The sequence below is a fragment of the Delphinapterus leucas genome, chromosome 20, assembly GCF_059928025.1.
Source record: "Delphinapterus leucas isolate spDelLeu-1000000601 "Yukka" chromosome 20, BTC_Dleu_Yukka2, whole genome shotgun sequence".
Classification (NCBI taxonomy): Eukaryota; Metazoa; Chordata; class Mammalia; order Artiodactyla; family Monodontidae; genus Delphinapterus; species Delphinapterus leucas.
In genome coordinates, this window is record NC_143148.1 from 9,711,273 (window position 1) to 9,728,044 (window position 16,772).

Below are 16,772 nucleotides of genomic sequence, written 5' to 3' on the forward strand. Positions count from 1 at the left end.
CAGAGGCACAGGGGATGAGCAAGCATTTTCCCATAAACCAAGGGACAGACATAAAGGCACAGAGAGAGAGGTAGGGACATAGGTGACACTAAGAAACAGAGAAAGATGGACACACAGGAACTGGGAGAAACATCTCCCCCCCCGCCCCGCTCCCCGCTCCCTCTCTCTGTCTGTCTCTCACACAAACCACACACACACACACACACACACACGCGCGCACACGCGCGCGAACATAAATAGACAGCCTTTGGTCTTTGAATGACTGACTGACTAAATGAACGAGTGGCTAGAGAGCCAACAACCAAGTAAGACAAATGCAAACTAAGGAAATCACACCCGCTCCAGCGTGGCGGAATGACCTTGGCCCAGTCCCTTCCCATTCCGGGTCTCTGTTTCCACTCTGAAACGAAGGGCGTGAGGAACACAGTTGCGTTTCACAGAGCCATCCCTTGGAACATCTGAGCCACAGATATCAGACTCAGAGCCCAGGCAGAGACCTGGAGGAATAGAAACACCCAAACCCCAAACCCAGAGGCTCCCAGAAGCCCCCAGCACCTGAAGGAGGACCCAGCTCCTTTCCCACACACCTGCACGTGAAAGAGACAGACACACCAGGGCCAGTCAACACACGCTCACACACAGCCACAGCAGAGACAGACGTAATACACAAAAACGGACATACTTTTTAAAAAAAATACAGACACATGCTGATTCCCAGACATACACATGAAACACAAAATGACCCACAACGCCGATGTAGTCACACGTAGACTCTTTAAGGCAGCAGGTATGTAGACAAATGGACATACAGAAACACACATCCAACAGAGTGAGACCCAGAGGGTCCCAGGGATAGGTGTATAAGAGAACCACACACACAAAACAATAAAGGAAACACGCACACGAATCTGATATCCCGAGACACCGACAGTAAGCACATACCCAGGGGAGGAACACACACACAAACTCAGACAGTTGAGGGATACAAACAATAGAGAACACCCTGCAGCAGACCACAGGGACCTCAATGGCCGTAGTGATGTCCTATGACCCACAGAGGCACAGGCGCACACATGCAAACAAACTAGCACACACCCTGTCTCCTTCAATTAGCACCCTGTTTGTCCCTTCTCCTCCTCCTTAGCTTAACCAAAAATCAAGCAGCCCCTGGGCTCCCTGAACCTCGGGGCTAGGGGCATGTGTCTGGAGAGTGGGGGTAGGGAGATGGCCTTGGTCACTGCACAGCCACCTCCTCCTGCTGCCCTGGCCCCACTGCTGCAGGGGCTGCTATCTGTGAGCAAACTGTCCTTGGGGTCAGGGACAGCAAAGAGCCAAAGGTCAGGTCGATGCCTCCCCCAGCCCTTCCCCCAGAGGCAGCCAGCTCTTGGGGGCAGGAAGGAGAGGGGACAGGGGACATCAATTCAGGTGTTCAAGCCTCACAGGGCCCACTCGCCAAGGAAAAGAGACATTCAGTAAGAGGCAGAAATGGTGCCTTTAATGGTCATACACAGCCAGTATCCCTCTTCCCAGGCAAGAACCAGACTTCAGTAGAAATTCCCCACACCCTAACCAGTCCTTTCTGGTTTCTCCTGGACCGGAGCGGGGGATGGGCTCCAGAAAAAAACCAAGAAGTATCCGCATCTCCATCCCTCACTCAACTCACACCAGACAGTGATGACATGGCCAACACAGGGGCTGCTGGTGGCCATCATGCTGCACAGTGGTGCACTGGTTATGTCAGCCAGTAAAGATGGTGGCCATCACAGCACCCAGTGGGCCAGCGTCACCACCACATCCAAAGGATCACCCAAGGGGATGTGCATCACAGCACCCAAAGGGCCAACCAACATGTCATCCCAGACGGTGGCCATCACAATAGCCAATAGATCAACCAATAACATCAATCAACATGGCAGTCTTCACAGTACTCAACGGGCCCGCCAAGATGTCAATGGCAGTTATCACAGTAGCCAGTGGGTCAACACGATGCCCACAGAGATGGCAGTCACCACAGTGAGTAACAGACCAGCCAAGATGTTAACTGACAGGACAAGCAAAGTGTCCCCAGGAGGATCAGGCCCCAAGAGCCTGATGGTGTGAGCTACAGCCATACCCCACCCACCATGTTCCCACCCCCCTGCTAGGACGCGTTAAGCAGAGAGCGGGAATAGAGGCCCTGGTAGTAGATCCCGGGCTCCCCACCCTCTGCCCCGTAGCCCCCAAATCCCACGTCCAGTTTGGGAGGTGCTGGTGTCTGTTCCGACATCAGGTTGTTGATGGAGAAAGGGTGGTTGAAGTTGTAGGGTGCATCCAGCTTCAGCTCCCCTGGGAGCTCCAGGCCAGTGAAATAGGGTGTGGAGGATGGGGGTGAGCCACAGTCCAGAGTCCCCACATCTTCCCCACCCTGGGCCTCAGGTTCGGGGGCTGGAGGCTGGGCCTGCGGCGGAGAGGCGACTGTGGCAGCGGGGGTGGTGGTCGAGGAGGCTGACCCCGCACTGTTCCTGGAGGCAGAGGTCCCGCCGCCCCCTTTCTTCACCTTCTCCTCCAGCTTGAAGCGCTTCTGGCGGCGCAGGTAGCAGCCATTCTCAAACATGTTACCTGAGCTGGGGTGCAGGGCCCAGTAGGAACCCTTGCCCGGCTTGTCTGGAGAGCGCGCCACCTTGACGAAGCAGTCGTTGAAAGACAGCGAGTGGCGGATGGAGTTCTGCCAGCGCTGCTGGTTCTCCCGGTAGTAGGGGAAGAGGTCCATGATCCACTGGTAGATCTCGCTCAGGGTCAGCATCTTGCCCGGCGCCTGCTGGATGGCCATGGTGATGAGCGAGATGTAGGAATATGGCGGCTTGGCATGTGCCAAGGGCCGCCGGTACCCTTTCGGTATCTCCTTCCCATGCACCAGCCCTGGTCCCGGGCCCCCATACCCTGAGCTGCTGCCACCGCCACTGCTGGCACCCAGGCCTGGGAAGGTGGGCCCCAGGGGTGCTGGGGGCGCTGGGGGCGCCAGGGGTCCAGTGGTAAGTGGGGAGGCAGGGAGCCCCCCCGGGGGGTAGGGAGAGCTCAGAGGGTTCAGGGTCATGTAGGAGTTGAGGGGGGCCATGGTGGGTACTGGGGTCACCGGAGAGTAGACCTATAGGGAAAGAAAGAGAAACGGCGGGTGGTGAGTCTCGACTCTGTTGGTAAGCAAAGGGTCACTGGACCCATTGTGTGTCCATCTGTCTATCTGTCTTGCCTCCTCTGTAAACAGCTGTCTGTTGAAGTCTCTCTCTTCCCCCCCTCCTCGTGCACCTCCCTCCCTGACCCCATCCCCCCACGCTCCCATATACTGAAGCTCACACTTTAAGTGGTTCTCAAAGTGTGGTCCAGGACACCCTGGGGAGTCTCCAAGACTTTTTTGGGGGGAGTCTCCAAAACTATTTTCATGTAATGAAAGATATAAGATATGACTAGCCTTTTTCACTCTCTTTCCCTCATGAGCGTACAGTAGAGTTTTCCAGAGGCCACATGACAGGTGATATTGCAATAGACCAAATGTAGAAGCAGCTAGGAAGATGCAGCTGTCTTCTACTGAACCAGACACTAAAGAGATCTGCAAAAATGTAACTGTGCCATTCCTCTCACTAAATGTTTTGAAATAATTATTTTAATAAAAATAATTTTTGCTTATACTAACACATTGTTGCTATTTTAAAATGAATTAATGCCTATTTTTAAAACACCTCGGTTTTAATTTTGAATGCTGTTAACAATCAACATAACCTCGATCAATAAAAACTGTTTGGGGTCCTCAATAATTTTAAGAGTGTGGACTTCCCTGGTGGCGCAGTGGTTAAGAATCTGCCTGCCAGTGCAGGGGACATGGGTTCGAGCCCTGGTCTGGGAAGATCCCACGTGCCACAGAGCAGCTAAGCTCACGCGCCACAACTACTGAGCCTGCGCTCTAGAGGTCGCGAGCCACAACTACTGAGCCCATGCACCGCAACTACTGAAGCCCGTGCGCAACTACTGAAGCCCGTGCTCCGCAACAAAAGAAGCCACCGCAATGAGAAGCCCACGTGCCGCAACGAAGAGTAGCCGCGGCTCGCCGCAACTAGAGAAAGCCTGCGCGCAGCAACGAAGACCCAACACAGGCAAAATAATAACTTTAAGAGTGTAAAGAGGTCCTGAGACAAAAAAAAAAAAAAAAAAAAATCAAGAACTGCTGATTTATCTAATAATGGAATCTATATGTGTACTTTTTTTTTTGATGTGGACCATTTTTAAAGTCTTTATTGAATTTCTTACAATATTGCTTCTGTTTTATGTTTTGGTTTTTTTGGTTGCGAGGCATGTGTGATCTCAGCTTCCCCGCCAGGGATCGAACCCGCACCCCCTGCATTAGAAGGCAAAGTCTTAACCACTGGACCGCCAGGGAAGTCCTTATATGTGTACTCTCTGTCCATCTAGCCATCATCTTTTAGGTTATACAATTACAGTTTTTATAGATCAAAAGCATTTGAAAATCAGAGCTCACATATTTCTACCTAATATATGTCGTCTGTTTATTATATATCATCAAATCTAAGACATCACTTTGTAAGCTGCAGTATTATTTTAAGTATCAATAAGAATGGAAAAAAACACTGTCAATTATAATCCCTAGACACCATTGACTGTAAAACCCATTCCATTTTCAGATATGTTCAAATGGGGAGAAAATGTGCCTCTTAGCTCAGTGAAATACAGTAGACATTGCTATGTCTTTGTAAGTAACTATATAGTCTCTCAATTGTTCAATATTTCTTGGCCTACTCTGTGCCAGCACTGCTCCAGGCACTTCACAGCAAAGGTCTGCTTTCATCTTTACAACCACACTATGGGGGAGGCACTATCATGCCCATTTTACAGCTGAGCAAGCTGAGGATCAGAGAGGTTGTCCAGGGGTCACACAACAAGAAAGGAAAAGAACGGGGATTCTGAATCCAGGCAGTCTGGCTCCAGATCGGTGTTCTGGATCAAGATATAAAAGCAGTGACCAAGACAGACTGAAATGCCTGCCCTCAGGGAGCTGTCAGTCTAGCAGGAAGTGAACAAGATAAGCAAGGAAAATAGGAAGCATGGTGGATGGTGATTTCTCTTTCTGTGTGCAGTTTCCCCTTTCATCCCCTGTCTTCCATCCTTTCTCTGTCAATCTTCCATCTGCCTGTCTGCCCCGCTCCCTCCCCCTGAGGGAGGGTGGTCTCATGGCACTGGGGGGGTGCTATAGCTCTGGTGGGAGCCACCTCTGCTATGAATCAGTGTGTCCCATCTCATTCCCTTGTCACTTAAGTGTCTGCACATCCAAAGGTCCAGAGAGAAAAGGGAAATGCCAGGGTCACTCAAGGAGTCAGGGGCAGGTGGTAAGCAACCCAGGTCTGCGTTCTAGTAGAGAAACTCTCCCCTCTCTCTTTCACATGACTTCCAGGTAGTTCTTTTCTCCTATGTCTCTGAATCTCCCTGTGGCTCTGTGTGTATCTGTGCATCTCCTTCCCTGTCTCAGTACCTCTATACTCCTTCCCTCATCCCCTCCCCACGCCTGTCTCTCTCCCCTCCCCATGCTCTCTCCCTTTCTCTCTCCCTGTCTCTCTCCTTGTCTTTCTCTCTCTCATCTCCCCCTCCTCTGCCTTTCTTTCCTTGTGACTCTCCCATACCCCATCTCTCTCCCTCTGTCCCCGCCTCATCTCTCACATCTTTTTCTCCCTGCCTCGGCACTCTCTCTCTGTCTCTCTCTACCCCACTCCTCTCCCACCCTGTTCTTTCTTTCCCCTTCAGCACGTCTTTGCATCTCTCTGCCCCTTGCTTCAGCACCACCATCTCCCCAGAAGTCTCACATTGAAATTGGAGCCACAGCTACTCCCCTCCCCCACGCACTGGTCTCCCCCCCACCCCGCCCCCGGGTTGGCTGGTTCTCACCCCTCCCTAAGAGTAAGGGAAGAGGGTCCTTCAAAGAGAGGGGAGAAGGTGATGGACTCAGGGGATCCACAGAGAGGTCCTAAATCCCTCTACAACCCCCTACATTTCTCCAACTCAGTCAGACTCTCCTGTATCACAGAGGAAGACAGACTGGGACCCCAGAGCCCTTCTCTTCTGGCTCCCCATCCACCCGGAAGTCCTCTTTGAGGTCTGACCTCAAGCACTCCAGCTGCCCTAATCCACCCTAGGCTTTCACATGCCTGGGGCTGGGATGAACCCCCAGTGTCCGGGTCTGAACCGGATCTCCCCAGCAAGGGCGGGGCTGAGATTGGGGGGGGAGGCCCTCAGGGGACCTGCACGCCCACCCCAGGAGGCTGGAATTTCTCCCCTTTCATTTCCTTATTGTCTCTGGAGGAGGGTGTGACAGGGAGCAGGGGGCAGTGTGAAGCTACAAGCTCCTTTCTAACCCTGGTCCCAGCCTAGGACCTCAAGCGGCTCCCCCCGCACGCCAAGAGGCTTTAGGTTTTCCACCTCTAAAATTGGGGAGCAGTTGGACCAGCTGATCTGTGAGAAGCAGAGGCCAGTGGGGATGCCTTAGGGCAATAACTTTCCAGTTTCCTTCCAGACAGGGAGCCAGCCTGGGGAGGTCAACATCACCCCAACAGGAGGGTGGGTGTGGTGGACAAGAAGCAGTTTGGGGGCCCCTTCAGTTCTCAGTTGCTGAGTGAGTGCACGTGTTTCTCCCCACATTGTTCTGACCCAGGGGGAGGAGGTGGTTCGGTTGATGGGAAAGCTGAGGAGACCCTCACACAGTATGTCCATTTTCAGCCCCCGACATGTCAACTCTTCCAAAATACGCACTCAAATGCTGACAATCTCTAGACTGTCCCTCAATTTCAGAGACAATTTCCACCCAAATTGTCCCCTACCAAACGTCAGGTTTTGCCCCAAATAATGACTCCTTCAGCCTAGACCCCTGCAATTTACTTCTTAAGATATGCCTCCAGAACACTGATTTGTAGTTGGTACCCTTAAATCAGGTCCCCAGACTCTGAACTATGTGGGGGCTTCAGCTGGGATCCCCCAATACCTGGGAGTCTCCACCTCCAACCTGGTCTCTGCCTTCCCCACCATGTAACTGACATCTCCAGCTGCCCAGGCTCCACCTCTCAACACTCCCAATCCCTTCTCTGCACCACCCCACGTGCACCTCACACCTCCACAGCCCCAGGACTGGCCCCTCCTGGGCACCTTGCCAAGCCCCGCAGGCCTGGGTATTCAGGAGTCTCACCCTACAGCTTCAAACCCCAGACCCAGGACTCAGGCACTCTGGGGCCCCTGTAAACCCCAGATCTTGGTCTCTTTGGAGAACTCAACCATTCCAGTCCCATACCCCACCTCAAGCCCACAGTCCCCTTCCATCAGAAACCCAGGTATCCAGACCCCCCATAACCCTCTGACTAGGACCCCTCCACTTCACAATGTTGACTAGGCAGAGAGCACACTCAGAAGGAGTCCTTGCAGCAAGAGGACCGGGAGTTAGACCTGGGGAGGGACTTCCCGGCCGCTAAGGTGAGCGAATTAAGATACATCCCTGCCCCCTACTCCAGGGAAATCTTGTCTGAGATGGGACTGGTGAGGACATTAGCAATTAGTGGAGATTGCTGGAAGGTGGAGTGGGGGCGGGGATGGGGGGTGCGAAATCTGAAACCCTCCAGACTCCAACAAGGAGAATCCCTGCTGAGGGTCTCTGATAACAATTAAACCACTGAAGTTCAGCTGGGAGGGGTGAGGGTCATTAGTAGGGATGGGGGGCAGGGGTGGAGACCGACCCCTCCACTGCCAATGCCGACATGCCCTGATCTCAGGATCCCGACTCTGACCCCTATCTATCTGAGCCCCAACTCTTAAATCACCTGTTATTTCACACTCCCCAGACCAAGCTTCATCTCTGAGCACCTTCATCTCTTATACCCGAGCACCAACCCCCATTTCTGACTTTGACGTAGTCGCAGCCCCAATCCTTATCCCGGAACCCCAATTCTTATTTCTACCCCAGACCCCCATCTTTAACACTAATTTCTAACCCTGAGCTCCCAGCTCAGATTTCTCTTAATGGTGACCTCCCTCTCCCATCACTTAGTCCCTTATATTTTCCCCAGTGTTGAACCCCATTTCCTAATCCCCCAGCTCTGTCCGTATCCCGGAGTTCTGAGTCTCATCTTTGGTCTGTTAATTTTAATTCCTTGTACTTTGGGTCCCTGACACCCAGTCCTCACATTTAAGCTATGACTTGACCCTTGCCTAAATCTTCCTGACTCCCGTTTAAGCCCTCACTCTGACTAGCCTGCCTAAACCGCGCTCCCATGCATTGTCCCCCGTCCCTGACTCCTACACCTGGTCTCCGTGTCTCTAGTTCCTCCGCTCCCCAATTCTATTTGGGGCCCCCACTTGAGTCCACACCCCGGTTCTTGCCCCCATTTAGGCCCGCACCCTGATTCCTGCCCCCCCCACCCCCCACTTCCCGCTCCGCCATCCCCGAGGACACACCTCGCCCGCCTCCGGGTAGAAGCTCCACTCGGCCAGGTCATGGGCCTCCATCTTCACCGAGCCCAGCATCCCCCGGGCCTGCGCCCCCACCCGCCCCCGCTCCGGCCCGGGGGGGAACCAAGCGCTTCGGATCTCTCAGCCTGCACGGCCTGAGTTCCGACCGGCGCCCGTCCGTCCGACCGCCCAGGGTCCCAGCCTTCCCGGGCGCCGCGGGAGGCGGCCACGCTTTATAGCCGGGACACCCCCCCCCAGCCCCCCCGCCCTCGCCCTCGCCCTCGCCCGCCCTGGGCTCCCCTCCCGCCTCCCCGAGGGCGGTGCGCCCGGTTTGGGGCGCCCCCTGCGGGATTGCGAGGAGAAAGACCTCAGGCGCCGGGAGCCGCAGCCCGGGGACGCGAGAGCTGGAGATGGCTGAACGAGTGAGGAGCTACAGGTGGGAGGCATTGCTGATACTAAAAGCCTCGAGGGCAGAACTCTAGGGCCCTTCCATCCAGGGGTTTCATCATCTCGACAGGAGCAGGCGAACAGCCAGAGCCCAGCAAGACTGCCGCAGAGTAAAGGAGGCTCAGAGCCGAGTGGTCTCCATGGGTCCCGACGTGTTACTATAAGAACCTGTAGGAGCTCCTCGAAACCACGTTTCCCATTGGACGGACTGGAAGACTGAAGCTTCTGATAGCTGGAAATGCTCCATACTGTGTAAATGGTCAGCACCAAGGGTTGAGGGGATCGAGGCCTCTGCTCAGACCCCGCTGAGGAAACAGACCACCTTCCAGACCTAAGAGCTTCGCCTCCCGGACTCTCCACTCTCTCTAACACCTGCCGTCCAGGGACCCAGAACTACTGTGAACTCCATTTCCCATAAGCCTCTATCCCCCTTTCCTTCCCGACCCCGTCATAGGACTACATTTCCCAGGAGGTATGGCTCCCGAAAGCCGGAAATGAAGGGCTGCCCCGGCGTCGTAGGGGGCGGAGAGCGGAAGGCCGGCCGCGCGGCCGAAGGTAGGGGCGGGGGTACTGCCGCAGAGTGGACTCCATTTCCCAGCGACCCTCCGTGCACAGCGCATGCGCAGTGTCACGGCGGCGAGCGGAAGATGGCGGCGGCGTCTGTGAAGAGGCGCTGCTGAGGGGGCGCGAGGGGTACGGAGGCCTGAGCCGCGGTGAGAGGGGGGGGCGGCGTGGGGGCCCGGGGACGAAGGGAGGAAGGACCCTGAAAGGGCAGGGGCGCTTCCGGGGGGAGTGGGGACGCTGAGAGGGGAAGGGAGCAGTGACGCTCGGGACCCCAGTTTCTTCCCCAGTTCTGGACCCTCCCGTGGCTTCCCAGTGCCCTCAGGGCAAAGTTCCAACGTGGCCCCCAAGGCGCGTCCGCCCAGCCGGCCTCGGCTCTGCCTCTTTGCTCGTTCCTCACGTCGCACAGCTGCACTGGCCTTTCGGTTCCTCAGACTCGCCATACGCCTTCCCGCCTCAGGCTTTTTGCACATGCCGTCCCCTCTGTCTGCAACATCCTTTTACTCATTCCGCCTGGCTGACTCCCATTCATTTTTCGGGTCTGGGCACCAACGTCACTTCCTCTGCGAAGCCCTGCTTTCCCGCTCTCCGTCCCGAAATCCGCCTGTTAAACGCTCCTATAGGTTCCTGTGCCTTTCCTTCATGTCACTTGGCGGGGGGTCTCATTTGTTATTGGACCTTTATTTGTGTGGCTCTTTAGTTCTGTCTGTGACCATGAGCTCAGCGTTTCCCAGTACAGCGCTGTCACGCCGAAAACTCCCAGTTAATGTTCGTTGAATGATGAAAGATTTTCGTGGGGCCACTCTGTGTATATGCGGGGAGTCGTCATATTCCCAGGTGGGAGTAGGGCGGTGGGACCGGGAGGGAAGGGGAACCAATGATTGTTGGTAATAGCAAAAGACTACAAACACCCCAGATGTTCTTTAGTAGGGAGACTGGCAGAGGAGGAAAACAGATAACAGCCACATAATAAAATATCATGCAGCTGTAAAAAGGAATGAGGGAAGGGAGGCAAAAAAGGAATGAAATATAGAGAGTGGGCTCCAGCATATATTAAGTGAAAAGCGAAATGAAAGAGAGTGTTTATCATACGCTCCCTTTTTACAGAAGAAAAGGAAATATGTATATATGTTTAAAAAATAAAGAAAGAAACCAAAAAGTGGAAGAGGAAGAACATGGTAAAAAGTTTGGGTGGATCAATGTGAAAGGTTCATCATGAAAAAGTTCACTATGTTCTGATGGGAAACAGCAGTATACTGGATTGTTGGGAACAGACCTAGCAGGGGGAAGCAGTTCCTTTAGAGAAGCAGTCCAGCACAGCAGTGAGAAGACTGGATTCTGCAGCCATACTGCTAGGTCTACATCTTACAGGTTGTGAGCCTTTGATCAAGTGACTTTACCTCCTTGGACTTCAAATTTCCTCATCTGTAAAATGGAAATTAAAAATAGTACTTACCTTGGAATCTAGAAAAATGGTACAGATGAACCTGTTTGCAAGGCAGAAATAGAGACACAGATGTAGAGAACAAACTTATGGGCACCAAGGGTGGGGGGTGTGGGATGAATTGGGAGATTGGGATTGATATATACACACTAATATGTATAAAATAGATAACTAGTGAGAACCTGCTGTATAGCACAGGGAACTCCACTTTGCTGTACAGTAGAAACTGATGCAACACTGTAAAACAACTATACCCCTATTAAAAACACAGTACTTACCTCAAAGAGTTGGTGTTGTGAGGTTTAAATAAGTTGCTAAGTTACTGTATGTGTTAGAATTGTGTCCAGCACATGTTAAATGTTCAGTAAATATTAGCTGTTATTTTTCAAACGTTCTAGAGCCAAAGGGTAGGGATACTAAGCCCAGTGATTGTTGAAGCCCTTTGGCATTCACTTAGCAGATTTTTTTTTTTTTTTTTTTTTTTTTTGGCGGTACGCAGGCCTCTCACTGTTGTGGCCTCTCCCATTGCGGAGCACAGGCTCCGGACGCGCAGGCTCAGCGGCCGTGGCTCACGGGCCTAGCCGCTCCGCCGCAAGTGGGATCTTCCTGGACCGGGGCACGAACCCGTGTCCCCTGCATCGGCAGGTGGACTCTCAACCACTGCACCACCAGGGAAGCCCCACTCTGCAGATTTTTATTGAATACTTACTAGGTGCCAAGCTCTGTTCCGTGCTGGGGATAGAGAAAGTGAACACACACACACACACAACACACACGCACATCTCTGCCCTCATGGAGCTTATAAATATGTAGTGTGTTGATAATAAATGCCATGGAGAAAAATAAAGCAACACAGATGGGGACGGAGAGGAAATGGAAATTTGAAATGCGATAGTCAGAGAAGACCTCACTGCTGGGATATTTGAGTTGAGACCTGAAGGAAATAAGGAGGGAGGGAGTTGTGCCAGGCTGTGAGGGGAGGGATATCCCAGGCAGAAAGAAGAGAAGCCCTTGGAGGAGAAGGCTTGGAGGAAGGGGTATGATTGGCATGATGACAAGGAGGCCAGTGTTGCTGGAGCAGGGAGAGCTGAGAGGGAAATGAGGGCAGAAGTAGAAGGGGCCAGATCACATAAGGTCTTCTAGGTCTTGGTGAGGAGTTGGCCCTGACTCTAAGCAAGATGTGGGGATGACAGGCAGCAGGGAGACTAGGAAGGAGGTTGTTGGATGGTCATTCATTCAGCAGATACCTGTTGAATAAACTGCTGTGTGCCGTATATCTCTTTCATAAGATGCACCTTTTTCACCCTCAAATTATTGTTAACAGTTTATGCAGTAGCCTTCTGAAACTAATCTACTCCTCAAAATAGTTCTGAGAGAGAAACACTGTTACCATCCGTGTTTTACAGAAGAGGCAGCTGAGACCCAGTGGTTTCTTGCCTCGGTCATTCTGTGTATACATACACAAACTTGACAAAAATCAGTTTAATTGTATACATTCTTCTGTGATGCAACAGGCTGTGACTGTCATCTTTTCATCATGATAATACATTGAGATCCATCTTTTTTTTTTTTTAACTATATTCTCCCTTTTCTACTTTTTGGTTTTTCCTTTCAGTTTTTTTTTTCTTTTTTTAACATATACACGTATTTTCCTTTGTTTTGTAAAAAGGGAGCATACAGTAAACATTGTCTTCACTTTACTTGCTTTTACTTAAAATGTGCTAGAGCCCACTGTTTATCAGTGTATATAGAGATTTTCCTCATTCCTTTTTTTTTTCCTTCCCTCATTCCTTTTTATAGTTACATAGTGTTTTATTATGTGGATGTATCATAGTTTTTTGGCCAGTCTCCCTATTTGAGAACATTTGTGTTGATAATAGTCTTTTTTTTTTTTAAATAAATTTATTTATTTTTGGCTGCGTTGGGTCTCATTGCTGCACGCGGGCTTTCTCTAGTTGTGGCGAGCCGGGGGTACTCTTTGTTGCGGTGCGCGGGCTTCTCATTGCGGTGGCTTCTCTTGTTGTGGAGCACAGGCTCTAGGCGCGCAGGCTTCAGTAGTTGTGGCTCGTGGGCTCTAGAGCGCAGGCTCAGTAGTTGTGGCGCTTGGGCTTAGTTGCTGCATGGCATGTGGGATCTTCCGGGACCAGGGCTCGAACCCATATCCCCTGCATTGGCAGGCGGATTCTTAACCACTGCACCATCAGGGAAGCCCGATAATAGTCTTTTGCTATTAGGAATAGTGCTGTATTTGATACCTTTCTTATTTGTTAATTTTGCCAGTGTGACTTTGGGACAGATGCCCAATAGTCCCCCGCCCCCGGCCTTTTAAAGCACAACTCCATAGTAATCCAGAAAATGGCAGAAATATAATTTAATTAGGCCTTCTCTGATGTATTGAGTACTTACGACGTACAGGACTCTGACTGGTGCTCCTCAGAGCTATGTTTTAGAAAGTTTGCTCTGGTGTCCAGTCCAGAGTACAGCCCTGATGGAGAGACAGGAGGCACTGAGACCAGTGCGTGGCTGCTCTGTGTTCATTTGTTCAGTCATTTAGCAGGTGTTTGTGGTCAGCCCGTTATGTGTAAAGTACTGGAGGTGAGGCTCGGTACTCCATGAGGTGCTGCCTCTGAGCTGGGAGACATCAGTCTCCCCCAGGTTGCAGCCTCATGGACACGTACAGTCTGATCCAGACTCTGGAAGGGGGAGGGGCTTCAAAAGACCCAATAAAGATCCAACAGGCTAGAAAGGAGGGTTGAACCCTTTGCAGCTAGTGAGGTAAGGTGCAGAGCTTGATCTGTCTTCTCCAGGGAGTACCAGGCAGCAGCCATGGCAGGCAGCAGTGGGGATAGCGTCACTCGCCGGAGCGTGGCATCACAGTTTTTCACACAAGAGGAGGGGCCGGGCATTGATGGCATGACCACATCAGAGAGAGTGAGTATGGAGAGAGGGGTTTGGAGTGGGGAGGCACAGGCCCTGTCTTTGGGCCATCCACCTCTAGGTGGCAGAACCCAGGGAGCGCCGTCAGGGCTGGGCTGGCAAGGTGAGTACTGTCACATGCCTTTCACCTTCCTTCCAGGTGGTGGATCTCCTCAACCAGGCAGCACTGATCACCAATGATTCAAAGATCACAGTGCTCAAACAGGTGAGGGGAAGGGGGTGATGCTGGGCTAAGCAGGACAAGGGGAGCCAGGATGGGAACCTCTGGAAAAGAAGGCACTGGTAATAACACTAGTGTCCACAGTTAAGCACTTGGGATATGCCTGCCATGGGGCTCAGTGCTATTCGGCCACGCTATCATTTAATTCTCACAAAAACTCTATGAGGCAGGGCTCTTCCCTGTTTTATAGAGAAAGAAGCAGAGTCTCAGAGCTTAAACTAGCCCAAGGTCACTCATAGCAGCTGGCTGAACTAGGACTTGATGCTGGATTCAGACTCCAAATTCTATGCTCTTGATCCTCGTATTTGCTCTCTGCCAGGGTCCTTTCCAGTGGGGAAGACATGCAGGTGACCAGACAGTGAGGACCCAGAGTGGGCAGGGATGGGATGGAGGAGTCCAGAGGGGTGTGGAACCCAGAGGGAGCTTCTGACCCAGCCTAGCAGTGGGGAGTCAGGGAGAGCTTTTTAGAAGAGGGATGTCTGAGCTGAGACCTGGATGATACGGAGAGAACCAGGCTAAGTGAGAGAGGGAGAGTGTCTTGACCAGAGGGCATAATAGCTTGTACAGAAGCAAAAGAGGGCATGGGGAATTGGGGAGGCAGGTGGAGTTCAGAGGTTGGGAGGTCAGGTTGCCTGGGTGAGGACCCCAGTTCTACTTGTTCAGCATGTGGCCTTGGGTAGTCGATTCCACCTCAGCAGTAGAGTGGGGTCCTGACGGGGCCTCTCTCGTGGAGTGGTTGTCAGGGCTGTTCAACAGTGCCTTGGGTCATAGGCAGTGAGCTTCTGTGAGAATGTTTTTGGGAAGGGCTTATTCCAAAGAGCCTGGCAGGTACAGGGGCCTCAGAAAATGTGTTCTCATTGTCATAAAATGCCTGATGAATTGTGACAGTTGAGTGGGAAGTAGAAACAGAAGGAGAGTGGAGAGAATTGCTGGGTGAGCCTCAGGAAGGTAGAAGTCCTGTAGCACTTCCCTCTTTTCTTTAGCCTCCATCTGTAACGCGTACCCACTATCCACCAGGACCTGCGCCCTGTAGCATCTTCTTGTTGAAGCCTCACAACAGCCCTATAAGTTGTTGTTTACGATTCCCATTTTACAGAAGAGCAAACTGAGACTCAGGGGAAGCCATTTGCCCAGGCCATGGTAGGAGTGGCAGAGCCAGGATCTGAACTGAGCTTATCTGCTGCCTACCCCCATGCTGTTTTCTCCTACATGTTCCTGTCTGCACTGATTGGACCCTGGTTTTATATGTGTGTTCCTCCTTCCCATCCCCAATCTCCTTCCAGGTCCAGGAGCTGATCATCAACAAAGATCCCACACTACTGGACAACTTCCTGGATGTGAGTGACCGACAGGAGAGAAAGGGTGTGGGTGTAGGGATAAGGGAATGGATCCTGAGGCAACTCTGACCTACCTTCTTCCTGACCTTGGCAGGAGATCATCGCTTTCCAAGCAGACAAGTCCATTGAAGTGCGCAAGTTTGTCATCGGCTTCATCGAGGAGGCATGGTATGGGGTGGTGCAGGGAGCCCCTGGGAGCACCCCTGCTGGAGTCAGCCTCTTTGGTGTCTGGCCCTGCCCTGAGAGTCTTGCCCTCTGCTTCTCAGACCCATTCTCCCTCCCATGCACGGTGATTCCCCAGCAAATATTTAATAAGGTCGAAATCTTGAACTCATCCACAGTTCCTCTACTTCTCCCACACTTCACATCTGCATCATCAGTAAGGACTATCGGCTATACCTTCAAATTGTAAACAGCATCTGACAGTTTTTCAGCTACTTCCCTTGGTGTACTAAATACTTTACCTACTTTGTTATTCGATCCTCAGAATAACACTGGATTATTTGTTTGGCACATTTAACTGAAGACAGAACTGTGACTCAGAGAGGTGAAATGAGTTTCCTAAGGTCACACAGCCAGTATGTGGCCATGCTGGGATTTTAACCCGTGTCCCTAACACCATTGCCCAAATTCTCAGTCTCCACCTTTTACTGGGAGAATTTTTTTTTTCAGTTGAGGTATAGTTGATTTATAATATTAGTTTCAGGTATACAACATAGTGATTCAGATTTTTTATACATTATATTCTACTTAAAGTTATTGTAAAATATTGGCTATATTCCCTGTGGTGTACAGTATATCCTTGTAGTTTATTTATTTTATGCATAGTAGTTTGTACCTCTTAATCCCCCTACCCCTATCTTGCCCCTCCTCCCTTCCCTCTCCCCGTTGGTAACCACTAGTTTTGTCTTTTTTTTTTTTTTTAAGGTATAGTTGATTTACAATATTATATTAATTTCAGGTATGCAACATAGTAATTCAAAATTTTTATAGATTATTACTGGGACAATTTGTGGTAAGTTTTCTGAGTTTGCAAAAAAACTTTTTGTTTGACAGATATGTATCGCATAACTGCTATGTGCCAGGCATTTGTGTCAGACTGTAGGACTATAACAGTGAATAAAAACAGGTATCGTTCCTGCCTTCATGTAGTTGATGGCTGAGTTTCATATTTTTGACTGATTAGCTTAATAATTAAATTCAGATTGTAACGTGTTATGAAAATACACATTCTGAGCTCTAGGTGTAGCTTTGAATTTATTCATTCACTGAATAAATATTTATTGAAGGCCTTTCATTTTTTCCTTCAACAAAAAATGAGACTCTGCTAGTACTCAGACTAGAAAGGGTCCCCCAC

The 16,772-nt window shown here is 51.2% G+C and overlaps 2 protein-coding genes across 4 annotated transcripts in view; one reads left to right on the forward strand and one right to left on the reverse strand.

Annotated features, from left to right (window-relative positions):
- Positions 1–2,140: 2,140 nt before the first annotated feature.
- FOXA3 (forkhead box A3) lies at positions 2,141–8,559 on the reverse strand. Its single transcript, XM_022585319.3, has 2 exons — positions 8,476–8,559; positions 2,141–3,124 (listed from the first exon to the last, which is right to left on the reverse strand). The coding sequence occupies exons 1-2, from the start codon at positions 8,542–8,544 to the stop codon at positions 2,141–2,143; spliced, it is 1,053 nt and encodes a 350-aa protein (XP_022441027.1). The 5' UTR covers positions 8,545–8,559.
- A 942-nt stretch (positions 8,560–9,501) lies between these two features.
- Positions 9,502–16,772, forward strand: part of SYMPK (symplekin scaffold protein) — a 35,819-nt gene continuing 28,548 nt past the window's right edge. The window contains exons 1-5 of one of the 3 annotated variants that reach the window (XM_022585320.3): positions 9,502–9,629; positions 13,729–13,852; positions 13,998–14,063; positions 15,362–15,415; positions 15,510–15,583. In XM_022585320.3, coding sequence (XP_022441028.1) covers positions 13,748–13,852; positions 13,998–14,063; positions 15,362–15,415; positions 15,510–15,583 — 299 coding nt within the window. In that variant the 5' untranslated portion in view covers positions 9,502–9,629; positions 13,729–13,747. Of the gene's footprint in view, positions 9,630–9,724; positions 10,321–13,728; positions 13,853–13,997; positions 14,064–15,361; positions 15,416–15,509; positions 15,584–16,772 lie in introns of those variants that run through there. The other 2 variants (XM_030761221.2, XM_089902677.1) reach the window with 2 other exon arrangements.